This window comes from Gekko japonicus, unplaced genomic scaffold (assembly GCF_001447785.1).
Source record: "Gekko japonicus isolate JY-2015 unplaced genomic scaffold, Gekko_japonicus_V1.1 scaffold111, whole genome shotgun sequence".
In the NCBI taxonomy this organism is placed as follows: domain Eukaryota; kingdom Metazoa; phylum Chordata; class Lepidosauria; order Squamata; family Gekkonidae; genus Gekko; species Gekko japonicus.
The window spans coordinates 1,709,815-1,736,940 of record NW_015171505.1 but is presented as its reverse complement, the minus strand read 5'-3'; the positions used below and the strand labels follow the sequence as shown (position 1 = coordinate 1,736,940).

Genomic DNA, 27,126 nt, shown 5'->3' with positions numbered 1-27,126 from the left:
GGGATGGAGCTTGAGGAGAGCAGGGTCTGGGGCGGGGAGGGACTTCAGTGGGGTATATCGCCTTCCAAAGCAGTCATTTTCTCCAGGTGATTGATCTTTGTCGCCTGGGGATCAGTTGTAATCCCAGGAGATCTCCAGCCACCACCTGGAGGTTGGCAGTCGTACGCTGTAGCGTGTGCAAAATCAAGCCCAAGTCACCTGAAACACTGATGGTGCGAAGTGACATAAAGTCCCTGCCAGTTTATGGTGGTGACCCCATAGGGTTTTCAAGGCAAGAAATGCCCAGACCTGGTTTGCCATTGCCTGGCTAAGTATAGCCGCCCTGGCCTTCCTTGGTGGTCTCCCAGCAAAGAAATAACCAGGGCAGACCTTGCTTAGCTCCCAGGCTCTGACCGTCATGGGCCAATCCTTTTTATATGGTTGGGGAGGGGGTATTGAAGCAGGGGTTTAATTCCTCATGAGTCAGTCAACTCTAATAGATTCTTCACTCTTAGTGCTTTAGGTATTAAAATCGGTTGTTTGTGTTAAAGGTAAAAAGATGACATGGGTGCAGCACCCACCTGACAATTCCTCAGAGATAGCTGTGTGACTTACTGTGAAACTTACAAAGGTAATATACAGACAGTATATGATACATTCCTGAGTACTTGAGTACAAGCCTAATGCTTATATGGTGTATCTATCTATCTATGGCACCATCCTGTGAATTGCTAACAGCACAAGCATATTAAGAGCCCCTTCTCCCCCTGTGCCACAGCCCTGACTGGAATCAGGCCCCTGCAGTGCTTTTAAAGAAGCATCCACACATTATTGGATATACCATACCACAGCAATAGTTTGCAACAGGATTTTCTCTGTGCGGGCAAAGTGATCAGTTTGTAAAGGACTGCTATAGAACCATGATAGCTCAATGTGTATTGAGCGAAATCAAATTCACACACCTGTCAGACTGTTTAGTGTCCCCATGGCAATCTGGTGATAGATGTAACATACAGACTGGACTCTTGAGAAGAACTTAATTGGTGTTCTGAACAATGTAAGAGGAGGTAGGCCTTCAAGTATCCTGGCCCCATTCTGTTTAAGGTTATGGATCCTAGCTGCCAACATACTTGAAGCCAGGTTAAGGTAGGGTTGCCAAATTGTTTTTACCTGGTGGCGGGGGGCTCCTGTTCAGCGTCCACAGCCGGCAGTTGTTGAGTTGCATACTTAACACTGGCACTTTATGTTCTGTAAGAAACAGGGCGGGGACACAGACACTTGTACATGTGCTTATGTAAGCCACGGGGACACAGCACACACTAGTGCTTATGTAAGCCGCCCTGAGCCCACTTGCGGGGAGGGCGGGGTATAAGTGAAATAAAATAAAAATAAATACATGAAGTTCCAGGCTTATCCTTTGTTCTGGGTTGGAGTGGGGAGAGAGGCACTTGTGGAGTTGTGGGGAAGTCAGTTGTCAAATAAACTGGGCAATGGGTAGCAAACATTTATTTTCGCTTTGATTTTTAGGCCATCCAATATTTGAGGGATTAAGCATCAGATCATGGAAACTAAGCAGAGTCAGCTCTAGTTAGTACTTGGACTGGAGACTACCAGGGAAGTTGTGGGTGCCAGTGGCACAGAGGCAAACTACCTGTGTCTGTCTCTTGCCTTGGAAACTCCATGCAGGTTTGCCATAAGTCTGTTGTGCTTGGCGGCCCTTTCCACCACCAGGTAGTCAGTGAGAGGGGCCACTTTGGATCAAGGCCACAGTGCAGAGGTTCAACACTTCTGGTTTGCACCATTTTCCTAACCTCTATGGGCCCACTAGAACTACTATGGGGAGCAGGGTGAAATGTGGGTTAGGGTCAGAATTAACCCCCCACCTCCATGCAGTGTCTCCAATCTGAATGAAGACTCCCATCACTGCAATAAAAGCAGGCTGTGCATGGACCTTCTAGCATCTCCTCTAATTTGACCCTGATAGAGACTTGCTTCCCACGATGTACACGTAAACTCTCTTGCTTGCAGTCAAACAACTTTTCAAGCTTCTTGCAAGCAGTATAAAAATCTGCAAAACCTACTGACATGTGGGAAAGATGAGACAAAGGTATGCTCTCATCCCTTTTCCAAACTGTCTTCCACATTCTGAAAAATGATTACCTTCCTTTAGACAATGTCATCAAATAATGCATAATGCAAAACATCATTCCATGAATGTATGGTTAGTCTGGATTTTGGAATGACAAGCATGGCTCTAGAAGACTGACAGGAAATCCAGTTCTGCAGGGAATCCAGAGTTTTTGCTTGTGCAGAAATGTCTAAAATGAAGACTAACTAAAACACTCCCAGAGGTAGACAAGCTTCTCCTGCCCCTGTGACATTAGTTAAGAATGTTTCCTGTTTTCATTTCATCAGCAAATATCATTTGGCTAATGATTTTGTGATTCCTCCCTGTTCTTTCCAGTCCCATACAGCACCAACCCAGACTGCTGTCCCATGTATGCATAACGTTTTACAGAGTGGCAGACATTGTGAGCCAGTTTGGGGCCAGTTCCCTGGTCAATCAAAAACACTAACTTGCTCTTTTAAAGAATTTTTCTAAGGACATTTTAATTGTGAATTGACAGATTCAGTTTAAAGAATTAGAACTTTTTAAAGAGTAGGGGAGAATCTCTTTTTTAAACTACAGTTAACTGGTACACTGAGCCCTACCCACCTGACCCCCCCAATGCTCAGCTCATCCAAGTTTCCTCCTAGCTCAGAGTGGATTTTTGTAATCCTTAGCATGCTTAAGTGAACCTGAGGGGGAAAACACACCCTTTCCCATGCTTGTAGAGTCATAATAGCTAACATGCTTTCAGTGGACCAGAGATAACTACGGAAACTATAGTTTGTTTAAGGGAGGTGTTAATTATAAGTAGGTAAAAGTTTCTAACCTTACACATCCATGATGCTAACAATTCCTAGATGCTAACATTTGGGCATGGCACAAGGGTTATCAAAGGTTCTGCTTGGGGAGGGGCTGTAGATCACCAGTAGAGCATCTCCTTTGTATGCCAGATGTTCAGTCTCCAGAATCTCCAGGTAAACAATCTCAGGAAGCAGGTGATGCAAAAAGATCTCTACCTGAAATCTTGGGAGAGCTGCTGCCAGTCAGAGTACGAAACAGTGACCTTGACTCCAGAGAAGGCAACTTAAATAAGCTTAGTGGTAGAGCATCTGCTTTGCATGCAGAAGGTCCCACGTTCAATTCCAGCATCACCATTTAAAAAGATGAGAAGGCGATGTGAAAGGACCCTGACCTGAGACCCCAGAGAACTGCCAGAGTAGGCAATAGTGACCCTGGTAGACTAAAGGTCTGACTTGATATAAGGCAGCTGCATGTGTTCACTGTGTTATGAGAAAATCACCAATTCTTCCATTCACATCTTTAAAGCTGCAGCCAGCTCCATGTTGCATGGCAGGTAAGTGTCAGGTCCCCAGCTAAGTCGCTCTCCACACACACTATTGGCAGTGAAATGTTTATTAGAGATATGCTTGCTGTAGGTTCAAAACCTTTGTTAGGACTGAAGAAAACCGTGGGAACTTACAGGTTATAGGTAAAAGCATAACATTCCACATTCACCCACAACACACCTATCCCTGGCATTACTATGGCAACGCAGACAGATATATGGTGCCCTATCTACCCAAACTAGGCACAAAGATTCTCCAAGGTCAGTCTCACAAGAACCAACTCTTGGGGCACTGCTTCAGGAAAATTATGGTGCCTACTCCCAATGCACTCTAACAACCCCCCCCCCCCCAGGACTTCAACATGACAAGCAAAGGTGAAGGAAAGCAGAACCTAAGGAAAATGAAAGTTAAGCCTGAGCTTGACATACTGTCCCCCCCAAGCCCCCTCAACTCCCCGGCTTGTGGGGATGACTGTGATGGAATTCTTTAATGAGATGAGAGGCTCTAATATGCTTAGCTTGTACCCACTCGTTCTGTTCTTGCCCAAAGTCCTTCCATTTGACAAGATAGAACAGTTGGTCACGTTTCACTTTAGAATCCAAGATGGTCTCTACCACCTGATGGAGTTTGCCGTCGATCAGGAGAGGAAGAGGCGTTGGAGGACGATAAGTCCAAGGCGAGGGTCCAGGGTCCGTCTTTAATAAGCTGAAATGAAAAACAGGGTGCACGGAGCGCAAAGATTCATGGAGTTCCACTTCTACAGCCACCTAATTATTACACGAGCTACTTTAAAAGTTCCAATGTATTTCCCACCCCAACTTCTGCCCTGGTTGCAGTCCCCGTAAGTGTTTTGTGGAAATGTATACAAAGCCCCCAGGAGCCAAATCCCATCCAGGACTCCTGGATTTGTCAGCATAGCGCTTGTAGTCCTCCTTTGCTTTATTCAATGTCTTTTGGACTGTGTCCCAACTCTTAGTTACTGTAGACCACCAAAGCTGGGCATCTCCTTTCACAGGTTTGCGCAGGTCCACAGAGGGCAGGGGACCCCCTTCGTATCCATGCACTGTTTTAAAAGGGGACATTCCTATAGAACTGTAGACAGAGTTATTGTAACTGTACTCAGCCAACGGCAGTAGTTTTACCCAGTCATCTTGTTGATGGTTAATGTAACACCTGAGGAATTGCTCTAAGAGTTGATTAGTGTGTTCGGTCTGGCCATCGGTCTCGGGATGGTGTCTACTTCTCAGTCCTTGTTCCAACCCCAACAGGCCCATAAGTTCCTTCCAAAATTTGGCAACGAACTGCGCCCCCTGGTCTGAAATTATCTTGCGGGGCACCATATGTAGTCTTACCATGTGCTACAAAAACATCTTAGCCAGTTGCTTAGGAGATGGTATTTGTTTGCATGGCATGAAATGGACTTGCTTAGAAAACAGGTCTACCACAACCCATATTACTGTCTTACCCTGACTATGGGGCAAATCGGTGATAAAATCCATAGAAATCCCAGCCAAGGCCTCTCGGGGGTCTCTAGAGGTTTTTTATTTATTTATTTATTAAATTTCTACCCTGCCCTCCCGCCGAAGCAGCTCAGGGTGGCTTACAAGCAATTTAAAACCTGGCCAGGCACCCCCCCCCCTTGTTTACTCATTAGGCAGGTCTGACATGTAGCAACATACTTGGAAATATCTCCTCTCATCCCCAGCCACCAAAACTGCCTTTGGATCAAATGCAAAGTCTTTAAATAACCAAAGTGCCCAGACATTTTGTTATGTCCCATCGACAACACTTCTCCCCATAAAGACCCGGGAACAAACACTTTGTCTCCTTTGTACCAACACCTGTTCTCTTTCTGACACAAAGAGCCCTCCTTTTTTAATAGTCTCTAAATCCTTGGGGGAAATAGTGGCTTTCAGCTTCTCCTTCCAGTTGCCCAACTCCTCCCTCCCCGCTTTTGCCTGGCTCTGCGTTGTCACTGCATCCCCCAGTTGGGCGGGGGTAAACATAGTGTCTATGACATCATGTTGGCTGGCATGCTGCGGGAAACGGGACCAGGAAGTTAGATTTCCGAGGGAGGTGTTTCAAAGTGAACCGAAACTCTGCCCATCGTAGTTGTTTGGCATGGAGATGGGGGGGGGAGGTTACGGCTTCCAAATTTTTATGACTGGTTCAAACCTCGAAAGGAACCCTCACCCCCTGCAACCAGTGCCGCCATGTAGTCAGTGCTAATTTTATAGCCGCCACCTCCTTGTCCCATACCGCCTAGTTTCTTTCACCCCAGAAAACTTTTTGGAGACGTGAGGGGATGCAACTTCCCATTGGGGCCCCTATGCAGAATCGCCTCCCCCATCGCCACATCCAAGGCATCTACTTGAACAATGAAAGCTTTCATTCATCTGAGTGTTGAAGAATGAGCTTGGAGGTGAAAAGAGTTTTTAATTTGTCAAACACCTTCTGAGGAACAGGATCTCACCAGTTCTCATGCCGGGGTCTGGCGGACCCTGCTGGCTGGTGCCCTTCACAACAGGTCCCGGCCTTTTCCCTGCATCTGAGGCTCTTCAGCATTGCTGGAGGAAGTTCCCTCCAATGTGGTGTACTCAGCTGCCTGCAGGGCTCTTGGCGACTTGGGCCTTTTCCCAATGGCACTTTGGGTTTCTTGTCACGTTGCTCCTCGCAGCACTCCCTCTCCTCACTCCAAGGCCGGTTGCATTCAGCAGCGAAGTGCCCTGCTTTCCCGCAGTGTAGACACAGCCCCTTCTTCAGTCAATGCTCCCGATCCGCTCTGGTTAGTGGTTCTCTACACCAAGGCATCCTCTGGGTTTTTCCGCTGCACACAGGCGTCTTGTATTGGTAGCTTCACCAGATTATGCTGGTTCTCAGCCTTGCAGGCCACTTGGATCCACCCCGCTAGGGTTAAGGGGTTGTCTTGGGCCAGTGCCTTCTCCAAAATGATGGTGTTCAGGCCAGCTCAGTAGAACTCGATCAGAACCTCTTCCGGCCAGCCCTGGAGCTTGGCCGTGGTTGCTTTGAACTCATGTACCGACCAAGCTCCTTGATGCAGCCCCGGAGATGCGTACGAGCCGTCTCCAGCTCCAACAGGTTCTCAAACTGGTGCCACAGGGCCTGCATGAAGGCGTCCACATCTCGAAGCTCTGGGGCCGTGACGCTGTAAAGCCCCACGAACCAGTCAGGAGCCCACATAATCCACATGCTGCTCATTGGAGGCAAAGGTGTGCCCCCACTCCTGCAGCATATTTCGCACCTGGATCACAAAGAATGCTAGCTTCCCTGGGCTTCCCTGGGCTGCCATCAAATGTGGCCTCCAAAGCATCATGGGGCCAGTCTCGCTCGTCATCGGGTCTTTGAGGAGGGGGTGGGGGCTTCTCAGGTTCACCCTCGCTTTTCTCCTCCTCGGACTCCTCCGATTTCTCCTTCTCCATTAGCTCCTTCACTAACTTGGGGAGATTATTCACCAAGCATTGGAAGCCTTCTTTGAGCTCCTTCACATTGGCTCGGAGACTGGACTGGTCCCTCTCCGTTGCCGGCTCATCTTCCCACTCCTTTCGCATTTTGCCCAGGTCCAAGTCATCATGGAAGGTGCGGGAAACATGCCATTTCTCGCTATCAGCCTTTTCCTGGGTACCACGAAACCCTGGGGTACTCACCAACCAGGCCAGATCATCCCAGCAATCGGGGCTGTCGCATCTCTTAGGAGGATGGAAGAGAACGTGCTTTTTAGACCTAGCACCAGTGGACTTGCTGTCTTTCTTCTTCTTGGGGTTGTGCGCGGGGTTCTCAGGTTCAGACCTGGTACTCATGCTCACCCCGCCATCTCCATCTCCGTTCCCCATGCTGTCGTAGGTTGGGGCCGGTGGGAGGGATCAATGGGAGTCCAAGCAATCTGTCAGGTTCCCAGTTAAGTCACTCTCCACTAGGGTTGCCAGGTCCCCCCAGGGGGCGGGGAAACCCCCGCTCAAGAGGCCCATTCCCCACCAGCCCAGATCGGGCCGCCGGGGGAACCCCACCCCCAAAGTCTGTGACGTGCGCGGCATAAAGACGCCCCCTGGAGGTGATGTCACCACGTCGGGCATGTTACCAGGGGATGCTCTATCATTCGAGGGAAAACTCCATCATTCGAGGGAAAACACTCTATCATGCGAGGGAAAACCCCAACATGCCTGACGCAATGATGTCACTTCTGGGTGGTGTCATCGTGGCACGCGCCCGAGAAGACTCCCGGGCAGGGACAGGACTCCCCCCGCTCTTAGGTAAGTTCGACTTGGCAACCCTACTGTCCACACACACTATTGGCAGTGAAATGTTTATTAGAGATATGCTTGCTGTAGGTTCAAAACTTGTGTTAGGACTGAAGAAAACTGTGGGAACTTACAGGTTATAGGTAAAAGCATAAAATTCCACATTCACCCACAACACACCTACCCCTGGCGTTACTATGGCAACACAGACAGATATATGGTGCCCTATCTACCCAAACTAGGCACAAAGATTTTCCACGGTCAGACTCACGGGAACCAACTCTTGGGGCACTGCTTCAGGAAAATTATGGTGCCTACTCCCATGCACTTTTACAACACCCCCCCCCCCAGGAATCCAACATGACAAGTAAAGGTGAAGGAAATCAGAACCTAAGGAAAATGAAAGTTAAGCCTGAGCTTGACAGTAAGCTATGACCCCAGTTCATTATCAAACTTGTTGTGAAAGCTTGCAAAGCTGATAGGAAGGATTAGCAGACTCTAAGTGAAGGAAGACACTAAGCCTGGGCTGTCATCTGTTCAGTCTTTCTTAAGAATGGTGCCGTAAAGGCCTGTGTAATGAGCCTTACTGTATACACGCTCTGGACTGGAGCGGTACAGCCCTTCGCTCAACCGCCTGCTGCTGGCTGCCTCCTTGTAAGGGGAGAAGGCAGATTTGTGAGCACTGGTGTAGTCAGCTTCAAAAGCTGAGCTCCGGCGTTGGACGGGGGCTTGCTGTACCAGGTGGGGCTCATCAAGATTGAGGAAAGTGAGGGGATGGTGGCCTCGGTTGGATCGCCAGTCTCCCCGCAGCTGATAATGGGCCCCCTTTTCCTGCGTATGAGTGACCACAGGCTGGCTGCTTTTCTGCCGCTGGTATGTCTCAGACCCTTCTGCCATCACAGTTGCAGTCCCCTCTGCCTTCACAAAGAGCCTTGGAACCTAAACAGGAAGCAGAAAGAGGCACAGAGAAGGTAAACTCAGCTGGGGGTCCAAGTGGCCCACAGAACTTTCTGCAAGTGATTCTGCAGTCCCACTTCTCGGGAGTGGAGTTCTGCAGACGAACCCCAAGCATTTTAGCAGAAGATTTAAAACCTCCTCCATGTGGTGCAGGTCACACTCATATCATTGAAAGGAAAGAAGAAGAAAAAACAAGCAGCCACTCCTGTTAAAAGAACCAGGCTGCAAACTTTGGAAATTGCACTAACATAGTGCCACTGCAGTCTTTCAAAACTGGATAATCTTAGACACGCTGAATAATCCATCTGAGAAAGGATTGCTATCACTCAGAAACCAGGAGTTTTGAAATCAGAAGTTGGCTAGTCAATGAGGCTTCCTTTCCATATACACAAAAGGTCTTGTGAGAATGGGGACTATCCTCCACAGAAGCAAATGTGTATGTGAGAATATGGGCAAGGCTGATAGGATGGGACTTTTCTACCTAACTGGCATCCAGCCAAAAGGGATGGTGCTGAATGGGTGGGACATATCCACACCAGATGCCTGTCTTGTACATCTGCAGGAACCGAAAAGCCTAATCATGTGAGATGGGGGAGGAGACAGGTTGGCTAGGGTACAGGAGTGTGGTGTGCACAAATTCCAACTGCTGTCTGTCCTCCTTGCTACTCTATCTTCTCAGGTCTCCTACTGTGGCAGGAGAGATCACTTACTGGTACGTAGTGAACGATTGTCCCAAGGAAGCTGCCGGTGACATTCTGTAGGATCCCCCACAACATGCCCACTTTTGTGCTCCTCTCAGACACTGCCCTGTGTGGGGAGAGAAGCTGCCCTGCTGCATTGCAGGCTGTGAAGTGGGCCTCCTTCATGCCAGAGATGGTGGAGAGAGAGGCTGCTTGCAGGTTCTGAGTCAGGCTGCCCGGCAGGCTCTGGGCCTTGGCACTCTCTTCTGTCTGGAAAAGCAGAAAAAGAAACCAGATCCCTCCATGAGCAATAGCACAGATGCATCTAATTATGTAAGTGCTGTCAAGTCACAACAAACTTATGGCCAGCCTAGCAAGGGGATTTAAAGGCATGTGAGAAGCAGAGGTAGTTGGCCAGGGCCTTCCTCTGCAGAGTCTTCCTTGACGGTCTCCCAGCCAGGTGCCAACTCTGCTTAGCTTCTGAGATCTGACAAGATCAGGCTATACCATGATGCCTTCCGTCCACACACACATCTGCAAGCAGCTATTTTACCATGCCCTTCCCCAATACTTTGCCGCTATGTCCCTTTTCCCACCAAACCAGCCTGTTTACCCGGCAATAACCAGCTTCCGCATACAGAGGCCATGAACTGAACAACACATGGATTTCCAGGGTAATCAAGAAGCCTGCACTGGGCCTTTGAATATTCTGGTCCTTTGGGAATTGAGCTATTCTTCACTATGGTATACTTCCTTGTCTTCTGCCTGTTTTCCAGTCTCTGACTCTTGAGACCTTGACATGAGTGAAGTCATAATTTTGTCCCCCTTCCTGCCACATTACTTTGATGTCACAACTGTGATATCACATGACTTCCTGCCACACGGCTGCAGCTCAGGGGTCCCATGGGTGCAAAAGATGAGTCCCGGATCTAGAAGGGTTGTAGGTGGTTATGCAGTCTGGCACTTTCCAGTAGGGCAAATTGCAGCTCACTGGGAGCTGTTTCAGATTTGGGAAATGGTGCAAGGGTATAATGTATCAAGCTCCGACCGCGTGTGCGGCTTGGTCACCACGCGGTCATGTGAAGCAGCTGAGCTTCGCTCTCAGGAACAATGGGCCAAGCGAATCCTAGCCCGCTCCAATCGGAGGGCTCGGCTCCAGGCCGAGAGCCTATGGAACTCTCAGCCACTGTAAATAACCTATAACTTGTGTGTGTGTGGGGGGGTGTTTTGGATGTGGGTTGTCTGCCTTTATAATGAGATCACATACTTCCCAAGTTCTCAACACACTCGGGAGGCCCCTGCATGTGAACTGTTCCAAACTAGCATGAATGAAGCAAAGCAGACAGCCATACACATCCATTCCTTCCCCCAATTCACAGCAGAGATAATAACCAGCGAGACATAGAGCATGAAACATGTGAGCTATGAAAGAATACATATGAATGTGAACGCAGTGCAACAAGGACTACAGCCACCTACGCTGGCCAGCATTCAGTTGAGTGCATCGGCTTCACCTCCCGCCCCGCTACCAGTTCCACACTGCTCCATGAGAGCAAGGAAAGCACCCACTTATTTACAGGACTTTCTGTGTGGGTGTCTCTCGGACTAAGGGGGGAGGGGTGTAATGTATCAAGCTCTGACCGTGTGCGCGACTTGGTCACCACGCGGTCATGTGAAGCGGCCGAGCTTCGCTCTCAGGAACAATGGGCCAAGCGGATCCTAGCCCGCTCCAATCGGAGGGCTAGGCTCCAGGCCGAGAGCCTATGGAACTCTCAGCCACTGTAAATAACCTATAACTTGTGTGTGTGGGGGGGTGTTTTGGATGTGGGTTGTCTGCCTTTATAAACCGGCCTGCGAGCCGGTAGTTCTTGTCTTGTTCCGAGCTGAAATAAAGTATGAAAACTGAAATCGCTAGTAAGTCGCAGTACTTTTCAAAGGGGAAAGTGCTTCTCTTTGTGTACTATAGTCCTGATCTAAAATCAGGCCCCTGAACATCTGGGAACCGAGTTTCCAACTCCAGCTGCATGTCTGGCCCAAAGTCCTTGTAGAGGCCACATGTTTACCACTTAGACATTGCAACATGTGAATCAGCCGTGTCTTACAAAGGAACTGGACCTTGCAAAACTTCTCTCTGCTCAGGAACAAGAGATATGCAAAGCAGATGCTTTGGAAAATGACAGTGGCGATTCCGGGACGTTCCACACTGCAGTGTGAGGTGCTTTGCACTGACTGCAAAAGTGGCTGTTCAGCTTGGAATTTCCAGGCCCTGGCCCCAATTGGCAGGCTGGAGGGAAGACTTCTGAAATGTCAGGAAAGGCAGTCACAGCATAAACAGGGCAAAGACATTCTGAGAGCTAGTATAATGTAGTGATTAGAGTGTTGTACTAGGATCTAGGAGTCCCATGTTCAAATCTCCACACTCTGCCATGGAAACTTGCTGGGTGACCTTGGGATAGTCACGCACTCTCAGCCTAATCTACCTCAGAGGGTTGTTGTTGTAAAAGTAAAGTAAAGGCTGTAAGCCATGTGGAGTCCCTACTGGGGAGAAAAGTCGTGTATAAAGAAATTAGAGTACTATACCGTGCTTGTTCTGTCATCTTCGTTTTTTCTTTCCTCCCTTTTCTCAGGCGCCTTTCTCTGTCCTTTGCTTAACCAGCCATTTGCTATGTTCTGTTCATTGAAGAAGACCCACTGTGCCTTGGTTGAGCTTTGCCTGGCCAAACCACCCTAGATAGGAAAGATGGTGAAGAGGCCATGATTTTTCTCGGACCTAATAAGCTGGCCGATCACATAAAAAGAAAGAGAGTATGTGTGCGCACACAGGAGAGAGTGAGTGAAAGAGGAATATTTGTTTACATTCAGGAGCACTCAATTCCAAGGCCATCTTGGTCAACTGTACAGAAGTGCAAACTTCAGTCAACACTTCAGTAAAAACCATCTTTACATTTTTTTCCGCAGAGTCAGGAATGGAAACATTTTTTAAAAACTTAGGGACTAGCACCATGATTTTAGGACTGAATTCACCAGGTAAGAAGAACTCATGCCTGCCACAGAAAGCAGTAGTTGTGCACCTCTTCACATCTCCCTGGTAATGTCTGAAGGAACACTGTCACAGAAGTTCCCTAGCTGTTCCTCAGGTGAGGCACAGGCAAGGAAACTCTGAGCGTGCTTAACTCATGTTATATGTTATCTTTAACAAAGGACCAAACAATGCACTACCTGACTAGAACTCCTGATGTAGTGTTGTTGTTGTTCAGTTGCACAGTCAAGTCCGACACTTCGCGACCCCATGGACCACATCACACCAGACCCTCCTGTCTTCCTTTTTAAAAATTATTTTTTCCCCCCGCAGGGGATTTTCTACACACTACAATTATGGGATGTGGGAATGGATACTAATACCGTAACACTAATACTATGGGTGATGGGTATGGGAAATCTAATACATAAATCTACTGGATAGGGGAAGCAGTACTACAGTTCTAATCTATTCCATCTACTGGATTTGGGGAATGGGTAAAGAATAATACATGTCACGATCTAAGAAGTTATAGAAATATTGTTTGTAACCTAATATAAAATGTTATGTTAAGATTTGATTCAATTATTAATACATATTTAGTAGCTTAATGCAATTTCTGCCTTTAATACTATTGCCTTAGTTCTAGAGTCTTTTCTTCCTGCATTTTTTCGTTTTCTGGAGTTTTGGAGCAGCTACTCCTTTCTCCGATTCAGATTATTCTGATGACATGGAAATTTGGCTTGTTGAATCCTGTGAGTAGGATTCTTCTTCTACCTCCCCATCTGGTTTAAATTCTTTTCCTTCTGAGTTCTTTTTTTATATTAAACATTTGATCCATAAATTTTTCCGCTTTTGGAACAGAGTCTATTTTATATTTTTTGTCCTGGTAGTTGAAGCTCAGCCCTTCCGGGAATAACCATTTGTATGGTATTCCCTTTTTTTGCAGAGTGAGAGTGAGCATCCTGTTGCGTTTCCTCCGTTTTCTAACTTCAAAGGGGATGTCTTTCAAAATTTTTACATCTTCATTCTTGATTTTTAGGGTTTTTCCCATTGTTGACTTTAGCACCAATTCTCTGGTAGATCGTTTCATAAATTTTAGGTAGGTTTTCCCTGGGAGTTTGTTTTTCTTTATAAAGTCCGGATAAGTCCTATAAGCCACATCCATCTCTTTTATTAAATCTTCTTGTTTGTAATCCATTAATGGGGCCAAGGCAGCTCCCAAGAGTTCTTTTAAATCTTCATTTTTCTCTTCGGGGATCCCATGAAAACATAGAACATACATGGATCTCTCCAGCTGAAACTGTGTTATTTGCATTTTATCAGCAGATCTTTCCTTCTCTGCTTCATGAGGTCAGTTGTATTCTAATTGCTATTGCATTCCTTCTGTGCTTCTTTGCTGCTGTAACGCTTATCTCTAAGTTCTGCAGGTGGTGGGATGTTGATGTCTGGTTTCAAGGGAACAGTGGGAGCGTGCTTGGTTCCCAGCTTCAGCACTAACGGCTGGAGGGCTTTGTCCCACACCCGGGAGTGTGGCTAATTGGCCAGGGCAGTGGGGGAGTGCATACGAATACCCTATATCCTATTATGCCCATGGGCAGCCGCCATTCTTAACAGTGCCTATGTTAATGCATCTATAGCTCTTCAAAAAAGTATTAGCTTTCCTGATAAGCGTGTACTACGTTGTTGGCTGTGGGTTCTGACAGCAGTGCAGAGAAGTCTGTAGTTACTTCCTGGTTCTGGGAAGGAGTAGTTGGTATGTTATTTCTGGTCACCAGTTTTTTATCCGGCACTCTCCGTCCTCTCCCAGCCATAATATCAACAAGAAGTAAGTTTTCCAAAACAAGGCAAAAGTTATACGATTTAGTCCCGCTTTGTATACTTTAGCAGTTTTTGCATTCGTTTAACTGCTTAATGCGCTTATTTTAGCTAAAAGTCTTTTATTTCTGATTTAAAACCATTTTTAAAGCTTGCTCAAAGAAAAAAAGGGGGGGTGTTAATTCCTCTCCCCAACGCTTCAAACTTAGGTGCTTCCAATTACTACCAAGTTTCAGTTCACTTTTTTCACCTGAGCTTTGCTTAGCTCATGATTTGGAGCCTTGGAGATCTTTTGGAAGCATTTTTAAAAGTTTGATCATGGTTGCTTGCTCCGGCAGTCATCTCTAGACGCCATGCTGGCTCTGCGGCGATGGTACCTTTCGGGGAAGAAGGTGAGCCTCAATTCCTTGGCCATCGCCTTGGAAGAGGCTCTCCTCAACTCCCCAGGCTGGGGGTCTCCTACAAAGACCCCATGGAGGTCCGGGACGAACTCGGACCCCTCCCGTCAGCTGGGTCTCGGTGCGTCTCCATCAGAGCGAGACGGGACGCATCCGAGCAGTGAAACGCTTAGACCGGAAGTCCCGGCCCTCCTGTCTTCCATCGTGCTTTGAAGTTTGCTTAATTTCATGTTCGTTGCATCAGTAACACTGTCTAACCATCTCATTCTTTGCTGTCCCCTTCTTCTTTGACCTTCAGTCTTTCCCAGCATCAGGGTCTTCTCCAGTGAATGTAGTATTTGGCCTTAAAAAGTATTGGGGGGAGGTGCCAATAGGAATAAAAGCTAAAGTGTTGGGCAAGGAATAACCTTGATGCTGTTTCTCTGTTGAAAATTGCCCCTCTGGCCCAGTGTGTATGGGGGGGAGACCTGAATGGCACCTCTTTTCCATTATTGGAGCTTAAAGCAGTGAGGGATGCAGATGGGAATTTTCAGATGGGGAAATGGAGGAGGCAGGGAAGAGTTAACACACCCCATCCCTCCCCACATACAGTTCCCTAGAATCACAGCCCTGATCCAGATCAGACCTGTCTCTCCCCACCCCAAGCTATTGTTTGAACCCATGGAGAGTTCCACTCATGGAAATAGAGTTTGACCCTCAACGTGAAAAAAGAGAAGTCAGACATGTGTTCCCCAAATTCTACAGACATGTGTTCCTCATAATGTAGAGTTTGGGCATTGGGGATTCTTCTAACTCCGGCATATAGACAGCAGATGGCAACCCCTAAGGTAACACAAAGCTTACTAGAGTGATATGAGTTCAGGCTGAAGATATGTTAAATAGCCTAAAGTGGATCTTTCTCTGATTGGGTTTCTTATTTAAATATAAACCCTAAATTGGTGTCAGGTAGCCCTGTCATAGATCTGGAATGTGGAGGGGGGCCCTCCTCCTTGTTCTCAGCTCTTCCCTGTCCTGCTTCTGTGCACTATCTCATGCTTCACCTTGCTGTCTCCAGCTGCAATTAACTCGGCTGGGAAAGTCAATGGCTTTTGTGCTTTGCCCGCTTGCCCGCTTGCTTTTGCCCGTGTGTGCAAATCGTCTTGGAACGAGCTGCCCCTCTTCTGTCCGAACTATAATCATTGGCTTGCACTCATAAGGGGGATGTTCCATTTTACTACAAGTCAGAGACCCTTATACTGACGGCTATTCCTGACACAATCTGTACACGTGTTCTTTAATACTGGAAGCACTAATAAACAGTTATCTTCTTATGAAGCCCTGTGTGATGTGACCTGATTGAGGAGCCTGACAATTGGCCCAGGATGTTCATGTGTATTACAAATGTCTCCACTTCCCCTGCCTGCATTAATAACGATCAGGCACAGCACAAAAGAAGTCTCAATAGCAATTTGGGCATGATATGAGGAAAGCACTCTTTCAGCACCAGGTGTTCTGCCATTGCCTTCCTGTTTGGTGTAGTGGTTAAGTGCACGGACTCTAATCTGGGAGAACCGGGTTTGATTCCCCACTTGCACCTGGCTGGATGACCTTGGGCAAGCCGTAGTTCTGATAAGAGCTGTTCTTGAAAAAAGAGCAGTTTCTGTGAAGAGCTCTCTCAGCCCCGCCTACCTCACAGGGTGTATGTTGTGGGGAGGAGAAGGGAAAGGAGTTTGTAAGCCGCTCTGAGACACCTTTGGGTAGTGAAGGGCGGGGTATAAATCCAATCTATTCTCTTCTTCTCTTCTTCTTCCTTTGCAGAGTCTTCCTTGGTAACAATCCTACTTAGCTGCTGAAACCTGATGAGATCAGGCTACACTGTACTGCTTTCCCACCCCAGATAGCAGGTATTGGGGTAAAAAAAACACCCTTTTTTTGGAAAACTGCTGTGATTCTGAGGAGCCAATTATGAGTTAGAAGGACCAGTAACTCAACTCAGTATAAGGCAGATTATTGTGTCCACATGAAACCCAGAAGCTGTGCATGTCATCTAAAGGGATGCATGAGATCTACTTAATCTTGCCAGGTACAAATTAAAGAGGACAGCAGTGAAGGACACACAAGACACCCACCCCCCTGGATGCAGGCTGGAGGAACCACTCTGGTTCAAGGTGGTGTTTGGGACTGGGGGCTTTTATACATTTTATAGAGGTTGATTTTTTTTATTATTATATGTCATGCACAAACTCTCTGAGAGTGTTTTATATTGTGAAGGCCTATGGCCATATACAATAAAGTGATTCTGATTCTGACTGGGGGCTACAGATATGAGATCCTGGCTCTGGTTCCCAGGCTAATAGGCTCCAGGATGTTGGGAGGAAGGGCCAGGGAAGGGGACAGGACTCTCGGACTTTGTTTTCCTCCCAGTGAGATGTCATAGCTTTGGAAAGGATGATAATTAAAGTCATTAATCAACAGAGCTGTCAGTTAAAAATAAACCAACTTTCAAGTCTGCCTAGTGGCAGAGAGGAGAGCTTCAGTGCCTGCAGCTAGTCTTGATTTTCTGTTGATGGGGACCAAGCTGTCTGCAGCACAACTTCAACAAAAGGGGGGGGGGCAAGTTTCAACCATCATAACATCCCGAGGGCCTTGCTAAGGATGCCCAGTTTTGCCCAGCCCCAAAATGAATGTCCCCCCAAGGAGTGGGAACTTTTCAGGGGTGGCCTCGCAGACACTTGTATGCACTCTTCCAGGGACGCTTGCTGGCTTGCACCTGGGTGACATTCTGGAAGCTTACAAGGATCTTCCTCTTTAGGGTGGTCTCAGAGGCATGGCCCTGCCTCTCTGTTTGGATTGTGGGTCAGGTGCTGTGAGTGTTTTACCTTGATTTCATTTTTGTCAGGTTGTCATGGGACTGATCTTATTTGTAAACTGAGGAAAGAAGCACACCTGTAGCAAGTATGGTGACTATTGCTTTGCCCTCATTGGTAGCTGGATGCTTGAACCTCTTGCTGTGAGTGTGCCTTCCCTTGGACATTGGGAGTGGACATATCGCTGGGGAATCGTCAGGATCAAGACCTGCCTGGCCCTGCCTTGACATGGAAAGAAGATTGCTTGAAGTAAAAAGAAGGTACCTAAAGGATTGAAGATTCCCCCCCCACACTACACACAAAGCTCCCTCCATCTCAGAGCCCCACCACCACAGCAGCCTCCTGCTCAACAGCAAGTGGAACAGGGAGATGAGGAACCCCCTGAGTGGACCTCCAGCACCTCCACTATCTCCCCTGAGAAGGTGGAGAGCCAGAGCTGAAACCTTGACTGGGCAAAGAAGTGCACAGCGTGCTTGTCAGCTCAAAGCCTCCTATGCTCCAGCAGCAGAAGAGCCCCATTCTCTAGATCTTTAAAGCATCCAGGACCCAATTTTGGCTACAAAGGGGGCTGGGCTTATCTAGGGCCAGTTCAAGTTCGTGGGGGTCCTCAGCAGTGTTCCCTCTAAGCCGAGTTAGTGTGAGCTAGCTCACAGTTTTTTAGCCTCCGGCTCACACATTTTCGTCTTGGCTCAGGAAGGAGGACTCCAGAGCAAACTGATTTATTCAGTAGCCAAATCGCTCGCTCACAACTTTAATGCCAGGAGCTCACAGAGCAGAATTTTTGCTCACAAGGCTTAGCTTAGAGGGAACATTGGTCCTCAGCACAGAGTGCCCAGGGCCCTTCTCCTCCTCTTAAAACCACCAGGACCCCACTCATGCCTTCCTTTCAAAACCACCAGGACCCCACTCGTGCCTTCCTTCCAGCCCACCCACGTCCCCACCTGTCTGTGTTTCCTCCAGCTGTGAGCCTTCCTACTTACAATGTGTCCTTTCTCAGATGGTGCTGGGTGGCAGGTGTCCATAGGAACACCACCACTGGTGCAGTGCCACCATCTCTTCCCTGGCAGCATGTGATTCGGCTCTGCGGCATTGGGTCCTACCAGAAACCCTGGGCCCTGGCAGCTGCCCCACCTGAGGGTATGTTGATGCTGACCCTGGGCTTTCTGGCTTGCGCCTGGGTTGGGCTCTTGGCTCAGTTGGGCTCTTGGCTGCTTCAACATCAGGTGAGCTTTTGTAAAACCCTGAGTTTCCAGCAAACCTCCTACCCCAGTATTGAGGATCAGCTCCATTTTGGCCTGCCGTCTGAGACTTTGGGTCAACCAGATAGTAGATGACTCAGGATGTGTATTGTGATGTGGAAACCACAGGCACAAGCTGAGAAACCTCTGCGCTCATTTACTTATTGACAAGTTCTGTCTGGAATGGCCAGGGCAAAACTGAGACAGATACTTGTCTGTAAATAAGACAGAAACTTGCAAGACAGTTTCTATCTGAAAACATGGTGTGAAGGGGAGTTAGGAGTCTGCCCCTCCTAGCAGGCAACCCCCAACATGACAGTGCTGGCAGCAAGTACCCTAGTGGAAGGAAGTGGAATAGCTTCCTCCAGGAATTGGCAGCTGTTACGTATTAATACGGCGGCTGAGCTTCATGCCAGGCTTCTTAGACTGCAAGGATCCTGAGATTCTTCTTGTGAGCCAATTAGAAGAGAGCATATTTTGGAGGGAATTATTGTTATTGGCTCTTACTATGTAGAGGTAGTTGTATTGAAGCAGCTAATGCCTGAGCCTTGTGTTAGATATCATTGCTTGTATGATAGAGCACTTGCTCTGATCGGCTGCCCAAATAACAGAACAATCAGGGAAGACTAGACTGAAACAGGAAATGCAAATAAGGTATGCTGTAGTGTTCGCTATGATTGGTTATTACTGTGTCAGGAGGTGTTGTTTTTACTGTACATAAGTGGGGATTGTTGCTGGGTTGTTTGTTGTGTTCTGAGCTGAATAAAATAAATCACTGTTTGATAAGAGCTGCCTCAAATCCAATATTTAATAGCAGCAGCCAAGGAGGGGTGGGCAGAACAGTGTGTGCAGACCAGAGTAGGCCTGTACCATCACACAGGATATAAAGGGATGTATTGGGCTCTAACTACATGTTCTGTTGTTCCTGAGTGAAACAGATTTCCATATAAACAGGGGCCTGATTCGGAGAGAGGCTGCTGTTAATGGGGAGGCTGCTGTTAATGGGGAGAATGGGTTTAAGCCTTCCATACAACACTGTTATCCAGTATCCCTTTCAGGAAACTTGCATGTAGCCAAAATAGTAGCAAAGGCAGGCTCAGAGACACACACACCCCTCTGCAACTCACTCCCTTGCCTTCTTCCTCTTCCCTCTGCCAGACATCATTTGTTCCAGGTACCCCCACCAGTACAATGGTTCATATGTCCTTGTGCCATGCTCTGGGAACAGCCTCACCCATCCTGGAGATTGAGGGGGAAGACACCCCTCCATTGCGACAGGGGCAACCTCAAAGAAGGTGCCCAAGCTCAGACCCCGCAACCTCCTTACCGGGTGAAGCATCTGAGGCCACACTATCCAACTTTGCTGATAGCCTTCTCCTCCTGCAGCCAGTATTCCAGATGCCCTGCATCACCCCACAGCCATTGGAGACATGGGGGGCTGGCTGGAGGCTGCACCACAATGCTCTATCTGACTGCTACTGGGGAGGCAAGGAATCAGGGGAAGAGACACACTGCCCAGCTATGCTCCAAGGGCATCAGCATCCCCCAAAACCACAGGATGGGCCCACCACCAAGACTGGGACTGGAGCAGGTGCAGGGAAACACTGCTGGGAAAGGGCAGGGCCCAAAGCATTTGTAAAGACACCAGGCAACCACTCCAAACACGCCTGGGAAGTTGGGGGGGGTAGCGACTGGAAGACAATGAGAGGGAGGACAGCAACCCAGCCAACCAATGGGAGCGCTGAATGGCTGAGAGACAGAGCCAACCACCAATCCCTGGGAAGGGCAGGTGTAGACTGGGGGGAAGGATATAGGACAGCCAAATGTGGAGGCTAGGGAAGAGAATGGAGAGGAGGAGGGGGAGAGAGGGGAGGCGGGAGATCCAACAGGAAGAAGGCGAGTTAAGGTGAGACAACTTCTGTCCCTCCCATTCTCAGGCCTCCTGCGGCACCTGAAGGTCCACCTCAATCAGGGCAGATGGCAGTCCCACTCCAGGTAGGGGACACAAGCTTGACAGCCATGGAGCCCCCCATGAGGCTGTACCTCTAGCTCCTCCTCTTCCTATCATATGAGTCTGATAGCCACACAACTTCCTGTTATGTGCTTGTAGTTCAGTGGCTCCCAGTTGTAGAAGGATTGAAGACTCTGGACTAAAGCCAAACACTAGGTTCACCTGAGGCAAAAAAAATACTATGACAGTCACTTACCAGGCCTGGAATCCGCATAGCCCATTCCTGTCCCTTGTTGCTGGTGTATTGGATGGTTTGGGTTGTCTGTCTGTAGGCATACTGAGAAACACTGCAGGCCACAGCTCTGATCCTTCCAAAGATGCTGGAGGGAGATCCCTCCCTCAATACACGAGCCCCTGAATTGTCATGAGCTAGAAGAAAAAGTGAGGAGAGATGGACATTTAGAGGGTTCCCAAACCTGCTGTGACATCATAGTATATCTGCCAATCAGTAGGAGGAGAAAGCCAAGGAGTTTTTTAACTTAAGAAACATATATACACTAGGAATGAGGCCCGTTGTGGAAATAAATTCAACAAGCTCTAGAAAGAGGCTCTGGGCGAGTGCCCTGGCCTTGAGCACTCAGCATCAATTTGCTGTGGTGACCTCAGCAGGATATAATGATACATAGTCCACCATTTTCTCCAGAGGAACTGATCTCTGCTACCTGAAGAGCAGTTGTAATTCTGAGTGATCTCCAGCCCTCTGCTGGAGATTGGCAACAATGGTTCCCCAGGAGGAAATGGCTGGTTTGGAGGATGGAGTCTATGGCATTGTACCTGTCTGAGGTCCCACCACTCCACAAACCCCACCCTCTCCAGGCTCCATCCCTCAAATCTCCAGGAATTTCCCAACCTGGAGTTGGCAACTCTATCTCCTTCCCAGCCAACAATCAACCTACTGTTATCTGCCCGTGATCTCTACCATCTGGAGAGCAGTTTTAATTCTAAGTGATCTCCAGCCCTCACCTGGAGATTGGCAGCAATGATTCCCCTGGAGGAAAAGTACAGTCTTTCTCCACAATGGAGACCAAAGCAGCTTACATCATTCTCCTCTCCCCCTTTTGATTTACACAACAACCCTGTGAGGTAAGTTAGGCTGAAAGTCTGTGACTGGTCCAAAATCACCCACTCAACTTCCACAGCAAGACCCTGTTCTGAAGCACTAACTGCTACGCCTAGGGTAGCCAACCTCCAGGTGGAGCCAGAAGATCGCCAGGTATCACAACTGAATTCCAGACAACAGATCTCTTCCACCCCTGGAGAAAATATCTGCTTTGGAGGATGGGCTCTATGGCATTTCTGTTCAGCTGAGACCTCTCCCCTCCCCAAACTCTGGCTTCTTTAGACTGGCTTCCTTAGTAGACACAGAATATTCAGGAATTTCCCAACTGGAGCTGGCAACTCTAGTCAGGACTGACCCTAATGAGTTCCTCACAAAGGCCTGGAAAGGGTTTCCTTCCTTTGTCTTTTTACTGACAGAACCAAGCTTGGTTGCCTAGCAACAGCCACTGAAGGAAAAGTTAGTTAGGAGTCAAGCAGGAGAAGTGTCTTCGTCAGGACAGGCAGCCATTTTGGCAGTTATTCTGACAGGGAACAGTGGCAGTGGGCGGGGAAGAGGAGAGCACCCAGCACCCAGCCAATGGCACACGAGTACTCTTGAGTGGCGGTTGATGAGCCAATGGCTGATGGAGTGCATAGCACAGCCAGTGGGAGAACTAGAAATGGCCAACACATAAGACAATTATATATTACGTATAGGATAAGATCATCCCTGTTATCTCAGTCCTTATAAGTAGCACTCCCAGGTCTACTTTAACAGAAATTGAGAGCTGCAGTGAAGTTCCTCAACAATTGGAAATATCTCCTATCTTGCCACCTTGTGGCAATAATTGCTTTTTGATTCTTGGGCCCTTATTGAAAAAATTACAGTATAGGCCATATTTTTGCTCCAAGGTGCATTGCATGTATGCCACACAGTTTGCAACAACAACCACCCTCAATCAACAGGTGGCAGTACTTTATAAAGGGGACTGAAGCATCCCAGGCTACTGTAAAATGACATTTGCATGTGGAATTCACAAGGTGTCTGGGCGAATGAAGGCACATGTATTGGGCACATTTATTGATACCAGCTGTCAACTGAAAAGAGAAAAGCTCTGATTTATGATAGCCAAGAAGAAGATAATGATGTTGTTTTGGAAATCTCTACCATAACCATTTGGTATCTTAAACACCGAGAAACCAGGAACTGGAGCACGTAGACCACAGAATAGAGTGAAGATCATGCCTTTTCCTCAGGGAGACAGTTGCAAAGATTACATGAAAAAGTCTCTGTTCTACAGCTTAGTTTAGCGCCCTTCTCCAGGGCAATATGTGTTAATTGCACAGCTGTATGTCCATGTCCTAGGAATCTCTAACCAAGAATTCTTAGCAGCTTGACAGAATGACAATTCCTAAGACTCTTTGGGGGAAGCCATGGCAGTTCATTTGGTACTGAAATGCAGAAACTCCTACACTTCCTTTATTATACTTTAATTAATGCTAGTCATTGCTGGAGATATGGTATTTAGCCAGAAGCAGTGTTCACCTGACTCTGTAGGGGTGATTATTTTTATGTAGCATGTGATATCATTTTGCGTCTGCAGGCTTCCTTCTTTCCAAACTTGGAGTTCTGCAGAGAGCAATCCAAGTTCCTGAGTAGGGTGCACAGTTTGTGGCAGATCCTAATTACTGCTATGGAGGGAAGGCGGCATGATATAGCAAGATCTCATCAGATTTTAGAAACTAAACATGGTTGGTACTTGGATGGGAGACTACCAAGGAAGATTCTGCAGACGAAGACAATAGCAAACCATCTCTGCTTACTTGCTTTGAAAGCTCCTTGCTGAAGTTGCCATAAGTTGATTGCAACTTGATGCCACTTACATATGTATGTAATGACCACTACATTTCCTCCACCTCTAGGGGAACAATGCAAGGACCTTTAGAACCATCTTTGCATAGCCTGAGCTTCTCTAAGAGTCAAGCTGCTCAGTTTCCTTTTAGCACATACCTGAGACCAGTCACAGACAAGTCAGACAATGTTATTCACCTGAGCTGTGTTCAGGTTTTGGAAGAAGGAGGTCCACCAACTTCTCCACCTTTCCAAGCGCTGTCTCTACTCCTGCTTCAGCCAAGTGGCTCACTTTACTGCTCCTGGCATCCTTGGTTACATCTCTCATGGTATTCTGAGCCTGCTCACAGCTTTCTGCAGCCAGCCCCAAGATCCAATCCAGGGCATCAGCTATAGAGTGCACAGTGCTTTGGACATGAGTGCAGATGGAGTCCTTTAGCTCAGAGGTTACCTAAAGGAGAAATGACAGAAAATAGTCCTGACCACCTTGGACTAACATCTGTGCTGTACATCTAAAGGGGTCCCATCAGGGAGCTTGGAGGGTCTCATCGGCTGGCCAAGGGAGTGGGTGGTACCTATGAGAAATACAGAATAATAAGCAATAATGGATCTCACTACCCAAAGAACAGCTACTTATTTAAAGAAGCAAATTCACAGAGGCTAGGTCTAGCAACATTTATTAGCCACAAGTGCTGAATATACCCTCAATGTTCAGAAGCAGTGTACCTCTGAATAACCAGACTGAATAGAGTAGAGCTTTTTTTAAAAACTTACTTCCTCCACTGGCTTGTGAAGGGCAGGAATCCTTTGCTCCAAGTGATCCAACCCTTGGCAGGCCAAGACATTGGCTGCTGCAACTGAATCAAAAAGAAAACCATTGTTTGCTCAATGTCTGGAAGATGTCAGGCAAAACTTGGATGCAACAACAAAATCATTTTTTATCACTCCATGTTTGTAGCGACTCTGAGGAGTCCCTGAGATAAAAAGTAGGAAACTGTGTTCATGTTGTTGTCAGGTTCAATAGAGCAGTTGCAGTCCACAACGATTCATAAGAATAGGTTGCTTTAATACAAGTCACTATTGATACACTTTCACGGTCATTGTCAGGAATGAAACTCAAAGCCAAGCATGTACAGACATAGACAGTTAAAAAAAAGGGTTAAGCCAATGAATACAGTTCGCGCTCAGCAGAAATTCGAGCGGGGGGGAAAACCAAGACGGGAGATAGCCTTTCAGCCGTTTGGTTCACACCAGCCAGATTGGGAATGGCCCTATCAACAGTTCTCACAGTCTTACCTACTACAAAGGCAGCAAAAGCATTCCAAGGTCAAACCAAGAGATAAAGCGCACAGGGAGGATGAGAACAGAGCAATGCAGGCTAATTCCCCCCCATCATACAGCAGGCAGGTTACACAGAGCATACACAGAATACAAATGGCAGTTTACTGACAGTTGTTGAACAACCATGCAGTAAAACTGACAGAATTCAATAATGCTGGCATGAAGCATTTTGCAAGAAAGCACTGCCACTGCTGAAGAATGCTGTAATATAAGAACATGCGCAACACTCACACTGAGGTTCTAGCTTCTGTATCACTGGTTTCATACTCCACATGACAAGAGAGCTGACAGCTTGGATCCCTCTCTCATAAGCTTCACACATTGATGCCACTAGAGGATGAGATTTTTTGGTAGTGGTATATGTCTTTTGGAGGCTGTTGCATGCTGAATTCACCACTGGCAGGCACAAGAGCCTCTGCAAGGCATTATCCTCCTGCAAAGGAGGACACTGGAGTCAATATGCTGGTCAATTGATTGCTCAGATATTGCAATCTGACCAGTCAGCTCACCAGTCAAATAGTGACTGGAGAATTAACCATGGTCAAATGTCATGAAGCCATGAATATCAGGGCCTCTTGGTCACCATGGGGACCTGTGGAGCTGGACAAGTTATGAGATTTGTTTTCATGCCATGTTTGGATTGAGTCTGTGTGGTGTGAGGAATCTTTGCCTCGGGGCTTTTGGCAGCCCTGAGAATGTCACTGTGTAGATTCCAGCTGAGGGCCATTTGATCCCATGACCTGCAAGCAGACTTGGCTACCCAGGAAGATTGCACCAGGAATTTCAGCACCAGCCTGCAGGCATTTCCCACAGGAAGACTGTGGCCTGTTGCTGATTTAGAACAGAATTGTCTTGGGAGGGGGGGGGAAACCTTCTTTTGTTTTTTTTATTGTGGTTTTGGTTGGTGGAAAGTCCCTTCAAGTCACAGCTGATTTATGTCAGCCTTATAGGCAACAGATGAACAGAGGTGGTTTGCCATTACATGCCTCTGTAGAGCAACCTTGGACTTCCTTGGTGGAACTGATGCCCCAAGGCCCTCACCCATTTTTTTCACAGCTTGTTCCCCCTTTTTCTGTACATAAGTATACCTCAGTGTGGGCCTAGAAACAATAGAGGAAGCCTGAATTAAGGTGATATCAAAAGACAGTGAGTCACTAAGGCGGAAAGGAATGTAGGGCAGTCCTCTATCAATCATGCAAATACTTGCCTTAAGAGTGATGCAGTGGAGGGCCAGTTTCCTCATAGATTATGGAGCTTTCCCCCAGATTATTTCGTCCTAACTAACAACCCAGGTTTCTATAACAATAAGCAATGGACTGATTTCAGCAATTTTCTCCATATCTCAGCAACTGGACAGGACGTTTTCGGCTGTTTCCTGATTACGACAAGTGCCCAGCCATATCTAACTTCTACATTTCCCCATGGGAACACTTTAGACACTCTCCATGCAAAATGAGAAAACTCACCTCTACCATATAGACAAAGAATTTATTTTCAGGCTGGCTTATGCTTGAAAGATCACATTTTTATCATAACCACATTCCGATGCCAACACCTTATCCCCTCCTTAGACTCAGCAAAAGGGTACAAAGTATTATCCCTCAGCCTCACTTTTGAGACTCATCCTGTTACCCCAGCCTCTCAATTGGCCTCTCACTTCTCTACTTTGTGGACCTGTCCCTGCTTGGACATTTTCAGCTCCCCACACTGCTTCTCCACTGCAGAGAACAAAAGCAGATTCATATATTTATTAACCCTCACTTTTAGTTTTATTTCCCAGTAAGTAGGCAGTTGTTCTAGGGAAAGGTATTTACTAGACATTTTCCTTTCTGTAATTTTAGTTTCGCTCTACCATATAGCTTAAATTAATTTCCAGGCATTAGAGGGCCTTGATTAGAGAGTTGTCAAGGTCCCCCTCTCCACTGCCATTCCCAATTGCATCACATTCCATGCCCCTCCTCACCCATCTGTAGACCCTCCACCACTGCCCAACCATGTGTCCTTCCCCTTGTGTTCTGCCACCCATGTTCCCAGCCACACGCATCACCTGAATGCCCTTTTCTGGGTGATGCTGGGCAACGTGCATCCAGGTGGCGGGGCAAAGGGGAATTACCATAAAGAATCAAGTAACATCATACATCTTACAGATTGCCCATATGTTTTCCCCTGTGGGGCAACTACCCTTCGATTAAGACATCCTGCTCCCCTAGAGTCTCAGTACAAGTGCCCCTCCCCCA

At 47.4% G+C, this 27,126-nt stretch overlaps 1 protein-coding gene across 2 annotated transcripts in view; it reads right to left on the bottom strand.

The window, feature by feature from the left end:
* Positions 1–7,800: 7,800 nt before the first annotated feature.
* The window catches only part of PLIN1 (perilipin 1), a 28,295-nt gene continuing 8,969 nt past the window's right edge, over positions 7,801–27,126 (bottom strand). For both annotated transcript variants that reach the window (XM_015419260.1, XM_015419261.1), the window contains exons 3-9: positions 25,121–25,322; positions 24,323–24,405; positions 23,747–23,999; positions 20,855–21,027; positions 11,909–12,055; positions 9,359–9,598; positions 7,801–8,630 (exon numbers count right to left, since the gene is read on the bottom strand). In XM_015419260.1, the coding sequence (XP_015274746.1) occupies positions 8,229–8,630; positions 9,359–9,598; positions 11,909–12,055; positions 20,855–21,027; positions 23,747–23,999; positions 24,323–24,405; positions 25,121–25,322 (1,500 nt within the window). In that variant the 3' untranslated portion in view covers positions 7,801–8,228. The remainder of the gene's footprint in view (positions 8,631–9,358; positions 9,599–11,908; positions 12,056–20,854; positions 21,028–23,746; positions 24,000–24,322; positions 24,406–25,120; positions 25,323–27,126) is intronic.